This window comes from Coffea arabica, chromosome 6e (genome assembly GCF_036785885.1).
Source record: "Coffea arabica cultivar ET-39 chromosome 6e, Coffea Arabica ET-39 HiFi, whole genome shotgun sequence".
In the NCBI taxonomy this organism is placed as follows: Eukaryota; Viridiplantae; Streptophyta; class Magnoliopsida; order Gentianales; family Rubiaceae; genus Coffea; species Coffea arabica.
Genome location: NC_092321.1, coordinates 23,386,456 through 23,411,979, shown reverse-complemented (window position 1 = coordinate 23,411,979; position 25,524 = coordinate 23,386,456). Strand labels below are relative to the sequence as shown.

General features: G+C 35.9%; 2 protein-coding genes across 6 annotated transcripts; one reads left to right on the top strand and one right to left on the bottom strand.

The window, feature by feature from the left end:
* The first annotated feature begins 7,957 nt into the window (after nucleotides 1-7,957).
* Nucleotides 7,958-11,854, top strand: LOC113694592 (protein ALP1-like). Of its 2 annotated transcripts, XM_072055649.1 has the most exons (4): nucleotides 7,958-8,271; nucleotides 8,386-8,465; nucleotides 8,625-8,814; nucleotides 10,558-11,854. In XM_072055649.1, exons 3-4 carry the CDS (start codon nucleotides 8,679-8,681, stop codon nucleotides 11,604-11,606), a joined length of 1,185 nt encoding a protein of 394 aa, XP_071911750.1. In that variant the 5' UTR covers nucleotides 7,958-8,271; nucleotides 8,386-8,465; nucleotides 8,625-8,678; the 3' UTR covers nucleotides 11,607-11,854. The 2 variants fall into 2 exon arrangements, with proteins under 2 accessions (XP_071911750.1, XP_027069238.1); XM_027213437.2 differs by lacking the exon at nucleotides 7,958-8,271 and having other exon boundaries at nucleotides 8,327-8,465.
* Nucleotides 11,855-18,026: 6,172 nt separating this feature from the next.
* Nucleotides 18,027-24,450, bottom strand: LOC113695296 (70 kDa peptidyl-prolyl isomerase). Of its 4 annotated transcripts, none has more exons than XM_072055646.1 (12): nucleotides 24,243-24,450; nucleotides 24,053-24,139; nucleotides 23,674-23,934; nucleotides 22,221-22,298; nucleotides 22,011-22,091; nucleotides 21,580-21,771; nucleotides 21,330-21,416; nucleotides 21,046-21,206; nucleotides 19,659-19,779; nucleotides 19,363-19,511; nucleotides 18,386-18,513; nucleotides 18,027-18,299 (listed from the first exon to the last, which is right to left on the bottom strand). In XM_072055646.1, exons 1-12 carry the CDS (start codon nucleotides 24,358-24,360, stop codon nucleotides 18,200-18,202), a joined length of 1,563 nt encoding a protein of 520 aa, XP_071911747.1. In that variant the 5' UTR covers nucleotides 24,361-24,450; the 3' UTR covers nucleotides 18,027-18,199. The 4 variants fall into 4 exon arrangements, with proteins under 4 accessions (XP_071911747.1, XP_071911748.1, XP_071911749.1 ...); XM_072055647.1 differs by having other exon boundaries at nucleotides 21,330-21,404; XM_072055648.1 differs by having other exon boundaries at nucleotides 22,044-22,091.
* Between the last annotated feature and the right edge of the window lie 1,074 nt (nucleotides 24,451-25,524).

Below are 25,524 nucleotides of genomic sequence, written 5' to 3'. Positions count from 1 at the left end.
GACAATGGAGTATTTGTTCTTAATGGTCACATCGTTCAAGTCTCGATTAATCTATATATAAATATATATATATATATAGTTTCAAACTTCCATTCCAAATATGATATCCGATCCCTCAATCATTATGCTCATCAAATCTACCAAGGATTTCTTTTCACTAACCCAAGTCTCACAGTATTAATATATCAAATTGGCAATCAAACATTGGGTCTCAATTTCAACACCAAGTTCTCGATTTGGTCACGATCCCTGGTCATCTCCAAGATCTCAAGTTTGCCTACCCTCTCATGTACAATTTCGATCACGTCTACTACTGTTCATGTCTTATTATCAGTCTAAAGGTGTAGGGCAAAGTGTAACTGTATATATATAAACCATGGGATTAATTAAAAACAAGATACATCTCCATATGTCATGGAAAAATCGTAATAGTTGCATCAATTCAGGATAGGTTTATCAAATCATTTCAAAAGGAAAAGGAAAACAATAAGATTGTACCAAAACGTGTCAAGTTGCCAAGATACAAAATAACAAAAGACTTTCCTTTATACAAAAGATTAAATCTCCAAAAGTGATAGTCTAGTCTAGGGTAACGCTACAACCTCTATCCCTCGAGTGGAGTTATCTACCCCCACTCGAAAACTTCCAGCACTTAGACCCCTTTTCTGACACTTGATTACTTTGTGGCGAATCTAGCTAGCCACTGAGTATTTTCTCTTTTTAGATGCACTGGGGCAATTCAAAATCTTATGCTTGATACTACCGCACCACAGACACTTTCCTTGCTTTAACCAGTATTTGTCCTCAGTGTGGTTCATCTTGCCACAGTATCCACATTTTGTGTGAGAAGTGACGGCTTGACCAGTTTGAGAATTTTCCTTTTATTCCTTCTCCAGTTCTATATTTTTACGTAGCAGCTCAGTTTTCTCTGCGTATTCTTGTTTCCACCGTCCTTCTCAGTAGTCAGCCAATTTCTTTTGAAATTCTACCTCATTTCGAAGAATATCCATTTCCTTACGCATTTCTTCCAAAGTTGTCATTTCACCAGTTGGCTTAGCTCAGATGCTAGCCTGCCAGGCAAATCAAAGGATCAAAATGAGTAGCTGTTCATAATGAAAATTCAAGCCATATTACTCTTTCATTCTTTCGCTTAGAGGTCGTTCCGAAAGATAAATCTTAGCTATTCTCTGCTAAACATGGGTGAGCTCTTAAGTCTCCATAAAATTACTACCATTACTCACGAATACAACTAGATACGGGGACTCTATTCCTTGATATAGAGTTTTCATATCTTACTTCACTCTCCCATACTTGTCTATGAAATTGTTCGAGAAGAGATCATAATCTCTTAGTCTCATTAGTGCCTTATTGTATCCTTTCAAATCAATCTTATTATTTCGAGGTTAGGTTCTCCGTAAAACCTAGATAGGCGGACATCAAGAATCATTCCATTTTCACATCTCTTTTGGTCCCTAGAGTGGTTGATTGGTTTAGAGCTTTAGTGCTCCACTAATCGTGCTAGGGCATCAATCATCTAGTTAATAGCAATAACTACGCAATTATTTTCCTTCATTTCTAGGGTTTTGGTTCAGTCTAGCAGTCGCTCTATAATTGCCCCATTGAGCTTGGAGTTGCTTAACCCCTCGCCCTCGATAATTTTTTACTCCTTTGCCCACCCATAAATTTAATATGTTTAAAGGCATGACATAAAGTGAGTGCACATAAAAGGAGTTTGAAAAGTGACATCTTTATCACGCCAAACAAATACAAGAATAAAAGAGAAGACACCGAAATAATCGCAAACGTATACAACCCAATCATGGATTTGAATTTATAAAGCAGTAAAGTCAAGCATGTCATGAGTAACGTTTAATTGCCTCAAAAGTTAGGAAATATAGTGAAACAAGATACAAGATGCAATGGTCTTTAAACGAGCGTCACCCCATCTATCTTTGGCAGAACTATTAAAATAGTTTAAATCACTAACTTAGTGATTGGCGGGGCCAAAAGTCTTCACTACCTCCGTAGGATCATTTTCATTTCCAGCACTAGGAGTTTTAGATCTCATGTCCCTTATCGAATATCTTGTCATTCTCCACTTGTTCAACCAAGGTAACATACCCAACCATCGACTTATCTATCCGGTCTTTAATTTCGGGCACTACCCTAACAAGTCGATTCTTAGCCTTTTTTTTAAAAAAAAAAACTTCTCACAAGGGGCCTTTGTTTTCCTCGCTCCTTAAGTATCTCAATCTCCATTTCAGGAATTCTAGTAGGCCGCAATTACCCTCAGTTCTCGATTATCCCCTCGAATCACCCTAGTTTCCTCGAATAGCCACTTTTAATGATCGACCACTGTTAACACCCCATTATTTGGGCGCAAACAAGTCCTTTGAAAATCACATGAAATCCTAGTTCTGTGAATTGGACTATCTCTCCAATGCTCTCTTAGGTCTTCCTCGATAATAGACCACCGTAATGCGTTCCCGAGACAATTTAATATCACCCTTGCTTCCCATAGCTTACCCTTAAAAGTAAAAGCTCATGTAGGTCCAAATATATTCAATAAACTAGATCTGATCATTTCGTACTATCCCACATGTATCACACAAGATCAAGACTCCTTGTCATCCATTAATTCAAACATGGGTTCTAATTTTCTTTTTCACAAGCTGTCACTTAACTTCCTAACCTGTTCCACAGTCCGGCATCCTAAACTTTTAAGCCTAGGATACACTACAGGGATCTAAAGCCTAAGCTCTGATACCAACTGTGACGCCCCCACTTCTCCCTAAGGCGAACCAAAGGGTATTCGCAGGACGCCTGCCCAGCTCTCGCCAGGACTCAAGTCAATTCCCGTTCCAAACTTAATATATTACTAGCCATCCACGAAAGAAAGTAAGAAAGTGCGGAAAACTTTCATCTTAACAATATATAATAATAATCCAATTCCTGCATCGAATTTCCAAAAGTTACATCAAATCCCAAAATGTACAACATTCGGATACATCGAATATTCCATCCATACATTAAGTTCCCAAAAGTACAACCGATACGAAGTCTAGTCCAAAATACCTTAGAAACCCTAAACCAAAAGTACGTCAAAAGGGGGGGTTTCTCCAAGTTCACTCCATGACCAACCTGTTAAGGAAAACAAATCTATAGGGTGAGCGAAACGCTCGTGAGGCCAAGAACACACATGCAAGCACATAGTCCAAGTAACAAGCCAAAATTTACAAGGAGAGCAATAATATATCAATAATTAACGATTCACTGAAAGTAAACAGAAACAATTCAAGGATACTGGAGCTCTCAGGAGCTATATTCCACTGGCACGATCAAGAACCTCCATGAATTGACACTCCGTCAATCGGGTAGGTTTAGTCCGTAGAACTCCACTTAACCTGTCCCCTTTTCACCTTTACATACCCCTGTATCGGGCCCGCCTGTCATTTGTATAAGGCAATACTTCAACGAGTATGCCAAGCAAGATCTCTCCAATAGATCAAGCTTATCATGTGATTCTCATGGCTTGCCGAGGTTCCCGACCAAACCCATGCCGGCTCGAGTTCCAAGGTTGGCCTATGAGTTTGGGCGTCCCCCATATACATGTGTGTGTGTCGAGGAGATTCACTCCAGCGACGTATGTAGCCATAGCATACTATTTCAAGCCATACAAGCATGTGACGTATTCAAGCAATCGAGATATTCAAGCATTTCAAGTACGAGTCATTTATTTCAAGCGACAACGAGTGCGATAAAGTACACCCTCGTCTCGAATTTTAAAATCTCAAATATCAATAACATGTAAACACGTATCGAGTTCACAGGAGTTCAAGTAAACATGCACTTGACACTCACCAAGTAAACAAGAAGAAACGGCACTCGAAATTCAAGCATCCACCGTGGGATCCTCTTGAAGTTCCTCTGGTGTGCCTGAGCAATTAATAAGGATTTATCACTCATAAACCCTCAATTATTACGAAGATTGTACTTAGTGCACAATCTAAGAAAATTTCATGAAAACGAACCCCAATCACTCATAAATCGGGGTTCAAAGATGGGATTTTAAAGCACAAAAGCAAACGAGGTTTCATCTTGGAAATCAAGTTTAATACGTTCAAGTAACATCGAAGGAATGAGGAGAATTTGAAAAACTCTATTTCCTTAAGGCTTGGAAATTTTTCAGTTTTGATACGAGATTTTGGAAAAATCGTATCTCACTCTTTACAAGTCCAAAATTGGAAAACTTGGTACCGTTGGAAACCTCTTCCAAAGTACTAAAAGTACCTAAAATACACTTTTATAAGATTCCAAATGGAAAACATTCAAAAATGAGCTCAAAGTCGCTGTTTTGGTTCATAAGGCAGATTTAAGTTGGTTTTTGGCCAACTTTGAAAATTTGGCAAAATTCACTTGATTAGAGCTAGCCTTTGAAATTTGCAAATCTATTAGTGTTGTAATCCAAGTTTACAACAAAATAAGTGGAACGAGAAATGGAGTTTTGAGCACCAAGATATGGTAGCTCAAAGTTACCCAAATTTCCTTGTTAAACAAGGGTTTTCCAAAATCAAGTCTTGAACTTTGGTAATTTAGTCGAGCAGCGAAATGGACTCGGATTGGTACCAAATTCGGCAGTATGATACTTCTATATAAAGGGTATGCCTCTATCAAATTTCATGGAAAAATACCTTCGGGAAGGTAGTCAACCAAACAACCAAAGTTTCGAAAAATCCTAAGGCAAAACTGCCTTGAGCTTTTTGTTTTCCATTCCAAACATTTGGCCAAGAAAAATCTTTCAAACCTGGTTCATTTGTGTAGGAAAAGCCTAAGGAACACTCATGGTACATTTGGTAAGTGTTTTAACTCCAAGAAACTCAATTGGCAAGTCTACACAAGTCTAGCATCAATTCTGCCCAAAATTTAGGGTTTTCAAGAACAGGGCAGGTTTCGTATTTTGGTCACAAATTGCTCAATTCAACTCGGAATTTAGCATGGTTGGTAGCGTTGGAAAATAAATTCATATAAATATAATTTCACAGAAGAAATCATTTTGAAATTCAGCACACAACTAGCTCAAATTCGAGCCTTAAGTTGCAGCTTCTGAACTTCGTTCCAGGAAAATAGAGAAACAGGACAGTCATCTTTAAACGGTTGGTACGAGTTACTCGGGTGGAATTAGGGGTTGTATTTTATACCGTTGGAAAGTTGGGAATGTCTAGTTTCAAATGCCACTGACGACACTTGATTTCGACGTCGGAGCACAGAGTTATGGATGAAACAAGAAGACTGTGTGAGCATTACGGGAAATTTTTCCAGGTTTGCTAGCTTTGCAGAATTAATCCATTTGGCCAACCAAACCTCAATATTTTTCGATGAAACTTTATACACCATCTATACAACATATAAACATCATATACAAGCCATTAAAACCTCAAAATTCCGCAAAAAGAGGCACGATCATAACAGAGGCAGAATTGGAAACCTTACATCCATGCACTCCTTGAAGTTTATACTAGCTATGCACCATTAATCTACCAATTTGAGCACTAAACCAACATTAAATCCATCATCAAGCGTCACATCAGCCATGAATTCAAGAGTGGGAGTTCATAGAGCCCACATTCAAAATTTTCCAACAATAACAAGCCACCCACATGAATATCTAAGCTCATAAGTGTAAATCAACTTCCATAAATCAAAACTAGATGGTTTGATCATTACTTACTTTGGTTGATGAACAAAACAGAAATTTCGGTCCTCCCTTGGTCCAAGAAAACCGTGGAAAGCTCCCTTTTTTTGTGGCTAGATGAACTCTCCAAGTGTTAAGCTAAGTGGTCTTCAATTTTCGTGTGAAATGGTTGGGATTTGGTGCATGGAATGGAGTAGAAATTGATGAAGCAAGTTTGGTTCTTCCTCTTGGAGGTGGCCGGCCAGATGAGGGAGAAGAGAGAGAGAGAGATTGGTCTGAAATAAGGCTTCCAAAGGAAGCTTAATGACTAAGAGTTTGGGCGCACAAAAGTCAACCGCAATAGTGCGCGTACGCGCGCGTTTTGTGCTCGATTCCTCTCGAGTTTATTTCACTAGTGCACTAAACCTCTAATGCACTTATATTCATATAATTATTATTCATTCTTAATTATCCCAAAATAAGGGTCTAAAGTCCCTCAATTAAATCGCGCGCGTGAAAACGCGTATCTCCAATTTAAGCGCGATAGAGTGAAACCTCCAAGAAATTCTTATAACGATCGTACCACTAACTATCACTTGAGTACTTAAACCTAAAATTGCCTATTTTAGAACCATTGTACATGTCTCAAATTTTCCGAGCTTATTGTACTCTCAATTGGCTAAAATTTCCAAACATGTTTTCACTATTTTCATTAAACGAGCTTCCAAAAAATTAATTTTTGAAACAAGTCACTTTAAAAATATAATGAAACTATAATTCCATGTATTTAGGTCTAATAAGGATAGAAAATAATATTCGGGGCAAATATCCAAATAAATAATTAAATGAGCCAAAAATAGGGTTTTAAAAATAAGAATTTTACGAGTCCTCACATGAGTCTAGTATTAATTCCTCAATTAATCTTTCTTGATCTACTATTGATCATTCTTAATTCTCCAATATTGATACACTCCTGATCCAAGTGTAGTCTCGAAAACGTGCACTCGTTATTCCGAATTAAAGGAATTTTCAAAAGTAGATTTTCTAACAAAACGCTTTAAAACTATAAAAGAGACGTTGTTCCATATAAATGGATTTAAAATGGTCGAAAATAAATAATTCGGAGAAAATGAGTGAATAATTATTTAAATAACCCAGTAATATTCTATAAAAATAAAAAAATTTTCAGGTCCTCACAGTTTCTCTCTTTAAATTATGACGCTCCAACAGCATTCTATGATACATAAGAAAACAGGTCTTTTGTACATTAATCAACTGACTAGAACTCGCCTCATATTGCTTAAATGTGTCAAGAATATGCTTCAAAGACCTCTGCGTGGCAACATATCATCAGTATCATACATAAAATTCGAGTTTTGCTTGCTTCAACAATTTTGACTAAAAATGTGTGCTAAATGCATTGCATTGTGGATGAAGCAAGTAGATAGTTAGGATTTAATTTATCTGCATATTTCAAAATTTTCTCTATATTCGATGCATTAACACTATACCGGATCTGTAATTCAACTTTTTGCCAACACCTTTTGACTACAATGTTGTAATAAAGCAAAAGTACATATTTTTATCAAGCTAAGCTACAAAGTATGAGATGCATATCTTAGCATGGAAACAACAGTGTATCTAAGGAAGATATCTTTTAAAAGAATAAGAAATGTGAGCATTTAAGGTAACTAAGTAAATTACAAGAAAGATTTTTTATTCCTTCTAGTGGAAATTAAATGAAAGATTATTTGTGTTAATTTAGACTATGAACTTTAACCTAGTACTGTAATAAACAATTTCGCATATCACCTAATCATCAAATGTTTGTGAATGTTACGCTTCGTATCATTAACTTGGTGTCAAGAGCAAAGGTGGGCTGGATTTAACGGTGAAAAAATTCATCATTGAGGCCCTCGTTTTACTTACATATACGATAGTTGTTTTACAATAATTGGGGTTATTGTAAAGGGTCAACAAATTATAAAAAAAATGTGTCAATATGGATGTCAAGTTTCATGGTACGTGCCTTGGAAATACTTGCTAAGATGAGCGTTACCATTATTAACACTTGATGAGACCGATTCTTTTACCTTAAAAATTAAGGTAATTCATAATTCTCACTCACGGTAAAATTTTTTTATCAACTTAAAAATATTACTGTTGTGTAAAAAAAGAAAAAAAGGTAGAACCTCATATTTTTCTAGAAATTTATGGTGTTACTTTCAACAATTAAATTGTCTACCATACTCAACAAGTCTTTAATTACTTTTTAATTGGCTTTTAGTTGTTCATCAAGTACACCATATACTATAAATCAAACTACAATCCTAGTATTTGTATTTATCTAGGGATTTTATCCTTCATAGATCTAATATAGGAGTAACATGTAGTGCTAGACGAGTAATGATAATCTGAAATCATTTATATATTATAGAAAAACTCAGTTGTTTCTTTGATTTGGTTTCCCTCGTTCCCTGTATGGGTGAATTTTGTTAAGAGACTTTTATAAAGAGCAGTTTTAGTTTCCACCCCACTACCAATGTCAATGTCTAAGCCTTGTATTCCAACAAAATTGTCCTAAACCAGCAATAAACCAAGTAAGTTTCCAAGTTTCCTCATCCCTTAATCGTATTAAACATATGCATCTCGTAATCTGTGTTGTCTAATTTGCTTTCAACTGTCCGTTACGAAATTTGCATGTTTTTTCCAAGAACCGAAACAAGGAAAGCCAACAAGTGGCAGTCAGATGCAGCCAGAGTATTTACACCTGGCACCTATTCTTCTCTGTAACGTATGTATGCATCCATCCCACTTCAATTTTTACAGCTCTGCATGTCTTGTTTGTTTGTGATCTTAGTCGGTTCCCTGGTGCTTAATTTATGTCATGTAATAAATGGGCATCCATTTTTTTTGTTGGGTAGAATTAATTTACTTCGTTTTTTTTTTGCAGCTTTAGACTTCGGAGGCTAGTGGGAATTTTGGGTTTTTGCTAATTTGTTCTTTCATGCTCAAGCGTCCTGTAAGAGGCCAGAAGAAGAGGAAGGAAGTACACAAGAAACTGAAACCGAGCAATATGGCTTGTGGGTCTTCAGAGAAATCCTCGCCTGATTGGTTTGATGCTTTAGCCAAGAAGATTGCCAGTATGTTCAATTTCAATAGTTTTATCAGTTCAAATATATCAACTCTCCTGTGATGTTCAGTATTTTGATTTTGTTACTTATGAGAGGCTTGTTGGTTTTGTTAGCTTTTGTGATCGCCTGTGATGTACTGCAGTTGTTTTATAGGCAAAATTGAATTGTGATATATCCGTTGAATGATGGTGATTTGATTGACTTGTGCTTTATCTAACCACTGCAATTATACGCCATTAGTCAAAGAATGCATATTTAATAGGTTCAAGAGAGATCCCTAATTCGTTTGGTTTCATAAATTTTGAGTCATCCCATTATTCCTTGTATTAATTATGATGAATGCCGGGAGAAGAGTAGAAAATTTTTTTTTTTTTGGTTAATCAGCTGCAAAATAAGATGTAATGTGGGGCTGGCAAGTGTTCGTATCTCATTAAAACTAGTTACTTGTTTAAGGTAAGTCCATTTTAGCAGGACAAGAAATCATTTGCTCTAACATTTTGATGAGCATTGGACCTGACAATTTTTGGTACGTGGTTCTTTTCTTCGCCTCTCTCTGCAATAAGAATATTGACGATTATTTGGTTCTCCAACTCCAAATATAGACACTTTTCATGGTTCATGACATCATCAATTCCTGTTTTTCTTAGCTACTAAAATGGGTGAATTAGTTGACTAGAAGTCCTTAATAGAGAAGGTACGCTATCATTCCACTTCATTTTACTGGAATAGCCTTGTGGCTGGCGCATTATGTTAGAACAACTTGAAAAGAGTAGGTTTTGAATCCACAAAAAGAGCAGAAAGCTTATATTCGTGCTGCAGGCAATCAAGAATATATGCAGTGCTTGCTTAGTTGAATTCTGAAAGTTCTTATTTTTTGATATACTATATGGTCTAAAACCAGTCAATCATTGTACACCTAGATTTATACTCGCATTTTTTTACTTAAAGCGTGTCACTTGTACTTTCCTGTTGATTCTGCAACACCACAGCCTTCTTGTTAGTCTAACAACCTAAACTCTGGTTTGTTGCTCAAATTTCTATCTATTTGCGGTTCAAATCAGGCTGCAGCCATCTTCAACTTTTAGGAGATTGCTTCTGTTGTCATGATTTTTGTCAATTATGCTGCATGTCAAATCAATTAGGCAAGTTTCCAAAACCGTAGAAATGTCGTTGTGGTTTTTTCATGTCTGATACTTGAGAACTCGTGTTGCAGCTGAATAATTTTTCCTTTCTCCTTGGTTGCATTTATTGATATGTTTTCGTATACGTTGGTCTTTTGGATAGACTTATTGATCTTAGTTTGGGGCACAAATTGGAAACGTACAATGAACAATCACACTGTGAGCCTATTCTAGTGTTTAAATTTTGTATCAACTCCATACGCTTCATGTTCTTGTCTACTTTATCCTTTGCAGAACAATCAAGACTATCGCGTGTATCTTAATGTTCTTGTTCATTTTCTTCCTTATGTCACTGATGGGGCTCTTCTTGAAATGAAGATGAAGTAGCCTGTCAAATTGAACTCACTCACTCTCTCTCTCTCTCTCTCAAAAGCACATATCGCTATTTTCACTGACACAATATTCTAGTAATTCCTATATTTCTGCATTATGGAATGTAGATTCCTTTATATGTAAAATTATACATGTTTGTTGCAACATTAAAATAAAATAGATTGTTGAAGTTTTTACTATCATCATGTAAGAATTATGAATTTCTTTTTCTTTTTCATTTTTAACTCCTGGTATGCAGGTAATCTAGATTCACGTCCGTCAAAGGGCTTGGATAGCTTCAAATGTGTTTTCAAAATGTCCAGAAGAACTTTTGAATATATATGTTCGCTTGCAAGGGAGCACATGGCGGTGAAGACACATTTTGCCTTTAGCAATGGAAAACCAATGTCCCTGTATGATCAAGTTGCTTTAGCCTTGAATAGGCTTAGTTCTGGTCGTTCACTTGTCTCTATTGGTGACGCATTCGGGACATCTCAGTCTACAGTCTCTCAAGTGACTTGGAGATTTGTGGAGGCCATTGAGATGAATGGGCATCAGCATATCAGGTGGCCTTCCACGGAAAATGAGCTAATGGATATAAAGTCCCAGTTTGAACAAATTCAAGGCTTGCCAAATTGTTGTGGAGCAATTGACACCACACATATTGTGATACTGTTATCCACCTCTAAGCGAAGAACTGATGTGTGGCTTGATTCGAAAGAGAATTACAGTATGCCTTTACAGGCAATAGTTGGTCCCAACTTGAAGTTCCTGGACATATTCAGTGGATTGCCAGGAATGTTGAATGAAAGTTCACTACTGCCATATTCATCCTTCTACGACAAATGTCAGAAAGGAGAAAGGCTAAATGGGAAGAAAATAAAACTATCCCAACAAGCTGAATTACAGGAATATGTAGTTGGTGATTCAGCATATCCCTTGCTACCTTGGCTTCTGACTCCTTATCAGGGAAATGATCTTTCACAGACCAAAGTTGACTTTAATAAGCATCACTTAGCAACTCGTGTTGTGGCACAAAGAGCATTGGCGAGGTTGAAGGACGTCTGGAAGATGATAGATGGAGTGGTGTGCAGACCTGACAAGCACAAGCTACCTAGTTTTATATTTGTTTGTTGCATTCTTCATAATATTGTCATTGACATGGAAGATGAGGTACTGGAGGAATTGCCATTATATCACTGCCATGATCCAGGATATGGACAGGATTTCTGCGATTCAGCTGATGTGACTGCCTCAGTTTCGAGGGATAACCTCGCTCTATACCTGTCGGAGAGAAACCATCCTTGAACAGATCATGCCTTTGATGATTGAGAAGAGGAGGCTGTAGGTGGAAGACCTTTTACAGTCTGAAATTTAGTATAATAAGTGACGATAGAGTAGTCTATTGCCGAGTGCATTCTGTCAGTCTATTAGGCAATGACTGCAGCAAAACAGGTAAAAGAAAATTTTACTAAGAAATAAGACATTTAAGCAACTTTGTGAAATTTTGGCATGTGTTTTGAAATTTTATGAAGACCATATCATTTTAAATTTAATCTGATTTTGTAGTTCCTTTATTTCTATTTGTTAACTAATTGATCTCAGCGACTAGGATTAATGTCAGAAATTGTATACTTAATTAATGAGGTACATAGGAAGAGTTTCACCTCTTATCTGCATTTCCCCATCTCCGCTGCCCTCTTTCCAGTCTCGAAACTCACTCTCTCCTCCTTGCAGATTAAGGTAAAAAGGCATAGAAGCAACTTTAATAAAAAAACTTTCACCTGTTGTTGTGTAGTTTCCTCTCAACATAGAGCCATAGTACAGCAAGTCAACAACAGCAAATATAGTATTTGGTTTCCAATTAGAGCAACCTAACTTAGATGGTGTCATGGTGAATGTGTTGTTACCTATTTGGGTTCACGCAATTATTCAAATGTTTTTTCAATTATTTTACTCAATGATGGCTTGATATTTGAACCATGGATGCAATCGCTTCAGTTAGGTGAAGTGATTTTGTGCTAACACACACTTTAACCATATCTTTTGATTTTTGGCTAATCCCAGCAACTCTGATGTCTGCGATAAAACCTAGAATACAATGGTTTTCTTTATATTTGAATGATTTTCTCACAGTGGCAATAGGCTATGGTGTTTACTGTTTCTTTTTTTTTTTTTTTTTTTTTTTTAACATAGCAGGGAAGAACATAGTTGAATGGCCAAAAACTTTTTGTTGGAAACCGCGGATTGCTTATAGTCTTTTACTTTGAAACGACCTAAAAGTGGAGTGGATTGTCATGGTTTAAACATACATCTCACAAGTTACAATGATGAGTGATGGTTTTAAACTTATGAAGGATTAAAATGAAATGAGAAGTCTAAGGCCATTAGTATTGAAACAGAGAAGCCTCTCTTTTTTTAATCAAATGTTTGCTTGTGGAAATTTGTCCCTAATCAATCAGGTTCACATTGAGGCACTTGTAAGCCCACTTCTTCAATCGTGAAAGTAAGCCCACTTCTTCAATATGACAGATATTGAAAACTAAAAGCCTGACCTTGAGCTTATAAAAGAAGCACTTACCTTTACAACATTGCCAGTTTAAATGCCTCGGAGAGTGGTCTATTCATTCGTAACGGATCTTCTGTCCCACATTCTGTGCCACTCTCTGTCCCACTTTTTATTATATTATTATTTCTCCTTCATAAACATCATGTTTTAGTTCTTTTTTGTTTCCTTAAGATTCAATAACTATTAATTGAGTAATACACAAAATTTAACAAAATCAAAAAATCAAAATGCATAAAAAATGAGATTTTTTATGAATTTTCTGCTGTATTTTTTAATTTTCTATTATATATTACTTTTTTTAAGTTGTTGTATTTATTTTTTACTGAATTAATAATTATTGAATCTTACGGAAACAAAAAAGAACTAAAACATGATGTTTATTTTCTTTCAACAGTAGCAAGAAACACACACACACACACTGACCTAAACCTAATCCCAAATTCCACCTCAAAAGCCGGTAACCAATGAGAGGACCTTGGGGACTTAAGTAGTGAATACACACATCACTCACAACCGATGTGGGATAGGGAGTTGGGGGAAAGGGAACACTCACTCTGTAAGCCCCGGTGCAACCAAATACAACCAAAATACTCAACCAGACAAGTAGTCAAGTAAATACAATGACAAAGAATATAAGCAATTTTAAAGCACAAAAATAGAGTAACAATAAAGTAAAAGAAATTCAAACCAATCAAACTCCCAAGCTTCTTCCAAACTTGGACTTGAATCCACCAAATAGTTTCTTCAATTGATGGTAGTGCTAACCAACTTGTACAAGTGAAGGCTCACTCCTTCCTCACCCCAAACATACTTTGGTTGAGCAAAGGAATTTTACTACTCTCCAAGTAAACCCTCAACTAGCTACAATTGAAAGCTTACCCATTCAATTAAGAACTACTTTATACAAGTGAGGCAACTTTTATCAAGGTTTTACCACTCCAAGTGATAGGTTCACCTTCACCAAGCTTTTACTCCTCCTAGAGAGTAACCTTCACTTGAGCAACCTCACAACCCAACTTTCCCAACCCCTTATACAACCAACAAAGAATATTTCTACTCAAAGATCTCACTTGTAAGCTTGTATTTAGTGTTGGCCAAAAGTCTGTGTCTTCTTGTGCTTTGGGGTATTTATAGAAGGTGAGAAATGGCTCCAAAAGGCTCTCCAACGGTCAAATATTAAATGCTGTCGAAACTAGCCGTTGGCCTGTCGGACGTCCGAACCATTTGCTCTGCGTCCGAACCATGCGTCTGAACCACATATCGGACGTCCGAACCATTTGTTCTGCGTCCGAACCCTGCGTCCGATAGAAGTCAGAATGTTCAACGTTCATTCTTTTTGTGTCGGACGGCCGAAGCAATGAATGAGCGTCCGATCCAAGCGTCCGAAGAGTATTGTCGTCAGTCGGACGACAGATCCTCTATCGAGCGTCCGATCCTCTACGTCCGAACCTTCATATTTCTTAATTTCTCTTTGATTCAAATCTTTTCGATTCTCTTTTGGATCAATGACCTGTTCTAACAAATTTCTCACATAAAAACATTAGTCCAAATCTACATTTTGGTTTGTTAATCATCAAAACCAAGGACTGATCAACCAAGGTCAACACACTCTATTGGGAAACCCTCAGTAAAACATGATGTTTATGAAGGAGAAATAACAATATAATAAAAAGTGAGACAGAAAGTGGCACAGAGTGTGGGACAGAAAATTCGTTGCGCTATTCATCTCCTTAATCTCCGCAAAAGCAGCAGATAATGGAATATCTTCTTTTAGTTCTGCTATGTACCTCTTAGCACCAATGTTTTTCAGAATCGGACCGGACCGGTTCGATCGCGAAATGGAGATACCACCGGTCCGGTCTAGTATCAAACCGAAAGTTAATGAAAAATCGCTAGAAACCGGTCGAACCGCTAAAAACCGTACAAACCGTAACCCGGCGGTTTTAAAATTTTCAAACAAAATGTCAAGAATGAATTTGCTCAACTTTGAACTTGGGTCTTCATGTTCACATAAGACAATCTTACAACTAGACCACAATCATAGGACAAGTTTAGTTTGTCCTGAGAATTCTACTTAATTTGACTAAAAATTAGATTAAAAAACTGAAACCCTAACATTAAGAATAGAAACAGCAGATGCACTTTTCTTTCAATCCATCACTTTCTCGGCTTCAGGCTTCTAGGCCAACGGCTCCTCCAGTTCTCCTCTTGATTTTTTTTTTTCAATTTTTTCTTCTTAACCCTTTCAAACCCAAATATCCACAACAAGATTTTCTCAAGCCTTCACCATTATTATCAGGCTATCATCTTTAGCAAATTGTAGACAAGTTGGAAATTTCAACTTTCACAAGATATTTGAGACTCAAGAGCTTTTCCTATTTTCCATCATCTTGGTAAGTTTTATTTTTCCCTTTTCAAGGTTTTTGTTTTCTATATGTTTTCTATATTATTATCTTTAGCCATTTTTTTGCATTTTCTTCTTTTTTCCCACAATTTTCATCTGTTTCCCCTAATTTTTGTTTTATTTTTATTTGATTAATTAAGGATGAAATTATGAATCATTAATTATTTTGCAATCATATTTGGAAAAGCTATTTTTTGGATGAAGTATCAAATTAATAAAATTACACATGGACGAAGTATCAAATTAATAAATTTTGTATCAATGATTGTTCTATTTTTTCTATGCTGTTTATTGTGTTTTTATTGCTTTTTCTATGCTGAAGTAATTAGTCTACCGAATGCAAATTCATCTTGAATTTTATAGGTTTCACTGAAGCAACAAAATTAAAGACATGTTAAAGTTGATTTGTGAAGGTTGTCAAACAAAAGCTTAAAAAAAAAAAGTGCCAAATCGGACCACATGTTTGTATGTCTTGGTAAACCCGTAAATGGTAACCTCAGGATCCCATCAATTGACCATTTATTTACACTTGCCACTAGGGTCGTTAGAACCATTAAATTTATTGACACAAAATCGACTGTATCTCAATTGATGTTTGTTTCATTTAAAGCTGGTTAGAGTTATTTTTGGTTTTTTTTTTGAGTTTGAGCAATTAGATTTATATTTTTATAATAAAATTTTAACTTTTTCAGATTAAGTTGATGAAATTGTGAAGGTGGTGTTGTTGCTTATCATGCCACTGATGGAAGTTTATTATTCAAATGGTTTGTCTTGAATATGAGTTGGACTCTTTTATGGACTTTTTTAAGGATTGTAAAAGAATTTCAATATTTATTTTATTTATTTTTGTGTTTTTATTTGTGATAACTGGTGAACATTTGGATTGTATCTATTTATGTTTGTAATGAATTATGTTTATCATTCCAGGTTTTATGTTTAACTTTCAGGAAATTTGTTATTATCTCAACTTAAATTTAGTTATGTTGGTGAAACTTAAATTTAGCATTTTAGAAACTTAAGTTATCAATAACCATGTTAAATTGTACATTAGTTGTCAAGTTCAAGTGTAGAATGAAGACTTGTGAAATACCTAATACTAAAGTTGCCAAAAAGAAAAAAGCAGAAAACCGATGAATCGGCCGGTCAGATCGGTCAGACCGCGAACCGGCCCCCTCTCCGGTTCGCTGGCCGGTCCGAATTTAAAAACATTGCTTAGCACCTGCCCACTTCGTACAATATAAAATGTAATTACATTTGTAGTAATACCGCATTATGACGTTTAATGACCTGTTAAAATTTTCCAAGACATGCATTTTTCAAGAGCTTTTGACTCCTAAAAGACTGACATAACCTATTTCTTTTTCAATAAACCTGGACTGTTCCTCGAAAAACAAACCTAAAGAACAGAAACCAAAGAAATTTTGGCTTAATGGAAAAAAAGAGGGAGCATCTGCAGTCTAGAAGATCATAGGGTGACTTGGCGGCAATTTCTCCAAAAGCCACAATTGTTCAGTGATTTCCGCTCAATGGCTCTTCATTAAGTCACATCATCTGGTAAAAAAAAAGTTACATGGAAATTATTATCTAGAAAGAAAAGTTCATCATTTGCATCCTGCAGTCCGTCTAACATCAATAGTGTGGTTTAAATTCCTGCATTCTGTCTAACATCAATAGTTTGGCCAACAACTTACAACAGCATTTTCCGAGAGACCTATAATAATGATTTACTTTAGATGTTTGTCTCTAGTTTTTCCTGTTATTCTATGGAGATATTGTACAATGTCTACCTCCATAACAATGTTTTCACCATGAAAGATACACCAAAAATTGGAAAGAGAATGAAAATATAAGTCCCCTATGTCCAACAGGTAAAAAGAATCTCTATCGTTCATCTCCAAGAGAAAAAACGGCATTACTCTTATATGACTTCAATTTACCATCACAATCACAGAACTATGCCTCGTGGGTCCGAATTCTGCAAGTTAATTAAACTGGATTGCATGTGTTGGAAATGACAGAACTCTTCTGTAATCCAGAGAGTGTATATGATACTGCATGATAACTACTCTGAAGGATAGGGTAGGGCAGCATTTACAGCCAGAACTTAGACGCACAAGCAAAACTCCCATGCTTACTGCAGCTAAATTCTCTATGTTAACCACGAATAGGCTTTTTGGATAGTGAGAAATATTAGACGGATCTTGAAGGATATTCTTCACCGTAATGGTGTGATTTAGACCACCTCCAATAGCACAATACATATATAGAATTTGAAATATATATATATATATATATAAATGTGTGTGTGTGTGGTGTGTTCTAATCCTTACAATATAAAATTTTGGCAAATTTGAATCCACAAATTATTAAGGACGGTTGTGAGTCTTGTGACAGACAAACGTCCCTGCCCTTTGTCCGTATGAATGATGTAGAACAACAAAACCAGTTCTTCCTTTTGTTTATGTATAGAATATGTATGTATTATTCTAAATATGGGCGATTGCAAATTAGATTACTAAATGTTTCAAATTTCACACATTGATGCGTCAGGTTCACGATGGCTTTATGTTTCATAGAGTTCAAAAATTTTGATTAACTAATCCTTCATTTTATCACATTAGTTCGTAAATTTTGCTTACTCAAGGTTCTTGAGATAAAGCTACAATAGCCAGCTAATTAACCATTGTCTTCGAGATACCAAAACTAGTGTCAGTAACAGAAACCTCTTAGCTTTTGTGTCTGAAATATGAGAGCGTAGTCACAACTAACCTCAATAAAATCTTAATGCTCATGCCCACAATATGTGGCGTGAAGCACAGTATTGTGGCAAAAAGTCACTTCAAATATACTCACTAAAGAATAGATCAAAATCTGACAAAACACATGAATAAATGGCATAGTTCCGAAGATGTTATTAGGACGCCGATACTATCCCATACTTGACAGTATATTGGTAAAAATTTCAGCTTCCTGCCGAAAATATTGCCTTTTCTTGTCTTTCAGCTCCTGGTAAACGAGCCTCACTTCTCTGTTAATTCAAAATCAGATTTTGGAGTAAAATGAGAGATATTAAGCAAAGAAAAGATTCAATAGGACTGAATATCAAGGTGAAACCTGTTGTTTGGATCTATTGCAAGTGCTCGCTTGATATCAGCTTCAGCCTTTTCCAGATCAGATGTTCTTAGGTATGATTGTGACCTTCTAAAGAGAGCTTTTACACAGCATGGATCTACTTCTAGAACCTGTTGCCATGACTTAAGGTTATTGTAAGTACGAGAGGAGGATTTACTGGGCAGCTTTGTGTTGGGGACTATGGAACGCTAAATCCAAACTGGCATACAACATTACCACTTTGTATTTTGTTTTCTCAAGAAAAAAATGACAGAATCAAAGAATCAGATTAAGAAATGTGAATTACTGGAAACAAATGGTTATATATGTTTCAAAGTCTTTATTAATGTGCAACTTTTCATAGAAATACTTATAACGCTTCACATCATTGTTCAAATGGTTATATATGCTAGCCAACCACACGGGGAAATCTAGAAACAAATGCATCAGAACTCATTTAAAACAAAAAGAAATGTGCAGTGTCATCATCTTTCCATGAATTTGATCTAGTTCTAGTTTTCTGCTGTGGAGCAATATACAAAGCTACTTTTGCTATAAGAATTGGAACATATCACTTCAGTAGAAGCTCAACATGTATGTTTGAAATGGGCTATATCAGTCCTTTCTGAATGACATTGATTCAGCTAGCGGTCAATTGCTAGTTTGTTTTTAGCAGAAGATTGGTTAAGGTCTTGCTCCCAAGAGCTTAAAATAAGCTGATTATAGCTTTCCTTGCAAAATTAGTCATTCTTAACATATTGTAGGCACCAATGTAATCAATTAATGTTTGCACTTTATCCATCAAAGAATTAATCCATCATAAAATGCTATATTAAGTCATCTTTGTCCATGGAACACATTTTTCGATTAGTCTAGATCAAAAAAGTTGTCCCAGGTCATAAGCATCTCTGATCCTAGCTGCAAGGAGATATGACAGATAGCATCTATAGATAACATGTAGAAAGTTCAAGAAAACTAGCCTTTGTGCAGAGCCTTGAAGCCTCGAAATATTTTCCAAGCTTTAGCTTGCAAGCAGCATTATTTAAACTGCATGATGACAGTAAAGAACTTGCTAAAGACTTCTCATCATCATTGAAAGAGTGATCAAACTCAATGTATTTTGAAGCCTGCATTATGTGAAGAGGGAAAGAAATTTAGTTTCGAGGAATATATTTCTTAAAGTTTTTGACAATTGATTTGCAATTTCAGTGATGAAGCATATGTCTATTAGAGAAATGTAAGCGCCTGCTATTATCCTTATGAAAATTACATTCCTTTTCATACTTCTTCGAGGCAAGTTCAAATCTCCCAGCTTTGAATAGTGCATTCCCATCACTCTTCTTACTTTGACAAGCTTCCAACTTTTCTTGTGTGTCCATCTTCCAAAATGATTTCTCCTGAAAGCAGATCTCTCACTCTTAAAATTTGAAGGAGCTACGACTAGCAGATAATTATCAGTTTTTCAAGTTCGTTGGCATATTTTAGTCTATTTTCTATTTTACTTTCTCATAAACAAAGATTGATCTACATATCTTGGCCCCAAAGTTGGAGGAGATGAAAGCAAGCAAGTGCATCATGATTGTGCAGCTACATTGTAGAATCATTTAGTTGCAATGATTGAATTGTTCTCTCTTTGGGTGCATACAGGAAATAGTAATTTGGCAAACAAGTTGAAATTTTAAACTGGTCATTTTGGTGCCTATTTGGTCTTTAAACAACTTATAGCTGGTAGATTTTGGGTTATTGATCTGCATACTAGCTTCAAATCAAACATCCATAGCCTCTATACCCTTTGTTCAAATTATACTGAACTTATCTGCCTAGCTTGAATCTGATTGATTCCTTTGATCAGGTGGCAGAAAGCTGCTCTCGAACAGACTAATCAATTGGATCTCTTTAAACAGGTAATATCCTGCACGGCAAAATTTGCACCTGTCTTTGATCTTGATTTTCTATTTTACATATCTAACTTAAATTTCCTGATTCCAGGGAAGGACATATATACTTGAGGATAACTTTCTTGAATATAATTTAATCAAGTTTCTTTTCATCTTGTTGTCATTACTAGTGGATACTAGTTTTTGAGATACTTGATTTCCCTGATATAGTAACTGGCAGTGTTTAACCTCTTTCAACAACCAAACATCTAAAGTGATGCATTACCTACATTTTGTCTTGTCCTAGATACTATGTAAACAATGACACTTTGTCGAACTAACTGCTACAGTCTCAGTCTATAGCATTTTAGTTGGAAGATATTAAAACTTCAATGCATTTGCACTTAGATACCAGGATATGTGGTAAAGGATCTAAATCTATTGACCAGCAGGACCTTTCCTTAGATAGCAGGAACTTGAATAGGCAGGAAGGTAGTACTGCAGCAAAATTAGGATGTGCCCTAAGAGTATTTGCTGCGTTGAATTCTAATAGTAAATCGCCAAACGACTATTGTCAGAAATATTTGGGAGATTGGTTGCTTTTTGAGAACAAAAAGATGTCTATCTTGAATGTAAAGAAAACTCTGAATCAATAAAACAAAGAGAATTACCAAAAGAATAACAGGATTGGGATAGATAAATTTACTTGATCTAAAGTTAGAATGCAATCTCAACTTGGAATACAATTTCAGCACAATTAGGAAAAAGCTTTTCAGATCACAGAACCTTAGCAAAGTTGATCAGCATGATCTCATAAAGAACTGATGCTCTGGGAGGCCATTTTCCATTTTCTGTTCCATGTAAGAACTCTGAGCTGACTTTCACTGTTGCTTGTTCTCCCTTTCTCATTGTCATCACTGCCCTGTCCAAACCTTCATTTATCTGTTCTGCAGAATGAAAAGAGGAAGTCTAAGAATTTGATTGGATACAAAATGTGACTTTCAGGATATCTTTGACAGCATGAGATTAGGGAAAAACAATCAAATGAATGGCACTGGAGTTAGTATTACCTTCTAAACATATATACTCAAAAGGTTCTTCAGGAGTTCCTTTACACTCAAAAATAGTGCCATCATCCTTTCTACCTATGTAGATCACTTCAAAGCAGCGATGTTTTACGCTTAAGAGGAAGTCTTAGGCAACTGAAATGACTAGAATGCTGAAAATACTAAAAAAGCTGAAAATGTTGAAATTTATGAAATTTCAAACTACTGAATATTATGCATTATATAGACATACTGCAAGAAATGTTGCAATTACCTTTTGCCAGTGATCCTTCACTGGGACGATCAAACCCATCTCCCATTTTTATTACCTTTTTAAGAATCTTCTTATCTCCCATGACATCAATGACATTTTTCCAAGAAAGCAGCTCGAGATCAATTGTCAACTTTGAATTGGTTGCGGTAATATCATTGTTGCAATGAGCATCCCCTGGATACCTGGAGCAGTCTAAATGATGACAACTTAGCACAAGGTGTTGGTTTTGTTCTACCAATATTTTTCTTCTTTAATTGTTAACTTTGAATTGGTTGCGGTAATATCATTGTTGCAATGAGCAGCCCCTGGATACCTGGAGCAGCCTAAATGATGACAACTTAACACTAGGTGCTGGTTTTGTTCTACCAATATTTATCTTTTTTAACTCGAAGAAAAGGAAATTTTGATAATTTGTCTGACCATGGACTTACAAGAGAACTTCACTGATAGCTCAGCTTTCTCACCCTTTCTCATGGTCTTCACTGCTTTGCTCATGGCAGGACATAGATAACCTAACCATGTTAGAATATCTCCAAGTAGTTAGTTACTCTAGGAATCATACAAATTTTGGCTGCTGTTCACAAGAATGATGCATGTTGAAGAAAAGACTACCCTGGCAAATTAGAAAGACATTGGCATACCATCTGTTAGAGAAAACTCTAATTCTTCATCTGATTTTGAAACGATTATCCCATCTTCAGTGCTTGCAACATACTTCACTGCAAATTGAAAACTATTCCAGTCAGAAAATTATCACTATTTGAAGAAAAAGTGATGAATGTACATGGAGTGAAAATTTGATAAACGTTATGGCATTCTTTGCAAGTAGGGGTGACAACCTCCAGGTACTAAATTGCTATATTTTACTGACTCTAGACATCACAGACTAACATAAGAGCCATTTTTCATAATCCTTTTGAACAATTCATTGACAATTATACGTACCACAAGGTGCAATGAAGTAATTCAAATAATGATTTTCTAAAGATGTACATCTGCATTTGCAAGTCATCTTTTTTGTCCCACTTAACTTCACATATTGCATGATCTGCTATGACACCTTCAGTTTCTATAATCTGATGTTGGCATAGAAAAAGTTCGTTTTCCATAAAATGTCCCCACATTTTTAAATTGCGACACCAATAACTTTGGCATTTATTAGATTCTTGAACACCAAATGGTGATGATTTTTACTTGATGGTTATGATTCTTACTTGAGTTCATCATAGACAATCATCTAGAACTAAAGGAAAATTCAAAAGAAGTATAAAGGAGAGTATCAAGCTTTTCATCTGATGCATCCTGCGAAGAAAACAGAAATCACTTGCTGCCTGCAAGAAACTTGCTTCCTTTACTTGTTACTTTTGATTCGTATGTGATATGGTTGTCTTGAGAAGACACTGCTAGCACTATTAAACAATCGATTTTCCCGGTGATAAATTTGGCAAACTGTGTCTGAAAATAGTAATGCATTAATGACATGTAAATTAGTAAGGTTGATAGCTGCATCATCCCTACCTGCTTAGAACATAGCCTCAAATTTGAATCTCAACACATTTGTTGTCTCAATTCTAGTCATATTCAGTTGGGACTTGTAATTGGCTCCCTAAATTATTAAATTTGCATTTAGCCAGAAGCTACTTCCCCCAGAATTCCAATACTTAATATCTCCACACACTGATTTTCAGGAACTTAGACAAATATTCAGTCAAACTAACCTTACAATTTGAACTAATGGTCCAGTCCACTACGCTCTATTTAGTTGGTCAGAGAAAACAAGATATGATACTGGTGATTGATAAAAGAAAATTAGGAGGAAAACAATGGAACTGCAAGTATTCTTATACACCTGTTGAAATGGTAGAAAATATGGTATAGCTCACTAATTTTCAAAGTAGTTAAAAGCCTAAGAACCGGTGTCTGCTTCAATCAGAGGAAAAGACTGACTGAAACCCAGTGTTGAAGTCAATGCATATGTTTGTGAGAACAATAGTTGAAAGAGGGAAAAAATAATTAAAAGCAGAGCAAAACAGGAAATGTACGACACAATGCAGAGCCAAATGAGACTGGAAAACTTCTGAGCTCAATGATTACCTAGAACTTCATCAGCATCTTTTGGAGTAGCCCACCCCTCACCTTCCCTCATTATCTTCTTTAAAATTCCTCCATCTCCAGTGATGTCCCTGATTGAGTACCAGGAGACCATCTCTATGTCGAAAATCAGTGTAGCATATGGAGGAACAGTTGGTGGGGAACCAATTTCCCCATAAGCCATTTCTGGTGGTACTGTAAATATTGCTCTTTCACCCTTCTTCATTGTGGCAATCCCCTCATCCCAACCTCTAATCACTTCACCTACAGTTCAATTGCAGTTAAGACAACTTCTCTGCATTTGACTAAATTTCATAAAATCAAGGAGAGTGAAAGCTGTGAAACACACTAAACAACTAAAGTGTGCAGAAGTAGAACTTGCCTTGGCCTAATCTGAATTTAAAGGGAGTTCCTTTGTCATGACTTGAATCGAAGAATTCACCATCTTTCAGCCGCAGAGTGTAGCGAACTGAATCAAAAGGGGGTCGTTAATGACTTAATTCTAAGGTATGATTGAAATTGGAAGAGCTCAGAGGCCAAAGGAAAGAAAGTTTGAAATACAGATTAATTACCTTCAACTTCATCTCCTGGAAATGGAGTTTTCCATGAGTTCCCTTTATGCAGAACCCTCTTTCGCAAGCCATGATTTCCTATCTTTACCTCCGGCAAACACCAAATTTCAGCTTCCATTTTAATCTCAGAGGGAGCTGAAAAGATAGATCGTCTTAGCTGAAGATAAGCTTCTTTGAATGAGATAGCGGAAGAAAGAATCTCATAGAATGTGTGTGGGAGTTTGTTTCAGTTGGAGATAAGTCGTTAGTTTGATAGTTTCCCTCCAACCGTAAAGCAGATTTGCAGATGGTGGGCTTTAATTCCAGCAAAATTGCACATTCGTCCCCAAATGTTCTAAGTCTTCCTAAATTACGGCCATGTTTACTTGTATCTTATTTATAATACCATTTGATAGCAAGAATAAAAAGGGAATAGAAAGTAACAAATTTTATAAGTAGGATGTAAGTTTTGGAAAAATTCGTGTTGCAGGCAAAAGAATGAAATTGCGCTTATGGGCACATACTACTTGTATGTGGACATATATCAATTTAAATGTGTACATTCGGATATGCACCTACATTTGTTAAAGTGCATATTTTTATTTGTTAAGGTGCACATTTCTATTCAATGGAGTTCACATTTTTACGATGGTAATTTGTTTATTTAATGATAAATTTATTAGTTATTTTAATTTATGAATTGTAATCCCAATTTTAGAATACCATCTGACCTAGGAAACTTCATCCTATTATACCATCTGACTCTAAAACTTTAGAATCATGAATATAAAATGGGTTTGAAAAGCAATCCCATTTTATCAAGCTTTCAATTTTTAAATAGGTTAAAAAAGAATTTCAATGCATCCTTAATGCCAAAGATAGAGGTACACTTTGAATGGCAATTTCTTTAACTATCCTTAGAAATGAATCATAATATTTTCTCTTGAAGGACGGATGCCATATCGGACTCTTCATTTTTTCCACTTCATATCGGGCCAACTTGCTGAAATGAATTCAACCAAACAAGTAACTAGGCATATCCTCAGAGTCAATCATAAACTAGGAATTTCATTTTTTATGTCCAACATGTTACTACATAATCACATACAGTGTTCCATTCGAAAGCACTTAGAAGTTCACAGCATCAATTTGCCCAGCCCAAGATGCTTAGCCTACCCAAATTCTGCCAGGCGATTGCCAATTTTGTGAAGTATATGTTGTGGCTGAAGGCCTCCCCTGGACACCAAAGTTAGACGGGACAAAAAAAAGACTAACAGAATAAAATGTCTCACAATAAGGATTT

Coding starts and splice junctions, on each gene's coding strand:
- LOC113695296 (XM_072055646.1), bottom strand. CDS start 24,360: ATGGAAGCTGAAATTTGGTGTTTGCCGGAGGTAAAGATAGGAAATCAT. Junction 22,299..23,673: donor AGATGCTGATGAAGTTCTAG/GTAATCATTGAG, acceptor TTCAATTTGCAG/TGAAGTATGTTGCAAGCACT. Junction 18,300..18,385: donor GCAATAGATCCAAACAACAG/GTTTCACCTTGA, acceptor TTGAATTAACAG/AGAAGTGAGGCTCGTTTACC.
- LOC113694592 (XM_072055649.1), top strand. CDS start 8,679: ATGCTCAAGCGTCCTGTAAGAGGCCAGAAGAAGAGGAAGGAAGTACAC. Junction 8,815..10,557: donor TTTAGCCAAGAAGATTGCCA/GTATGTTCAATT, acceptor CCTGGTATGCAG/GTAATCTAGATTCACGTCCG.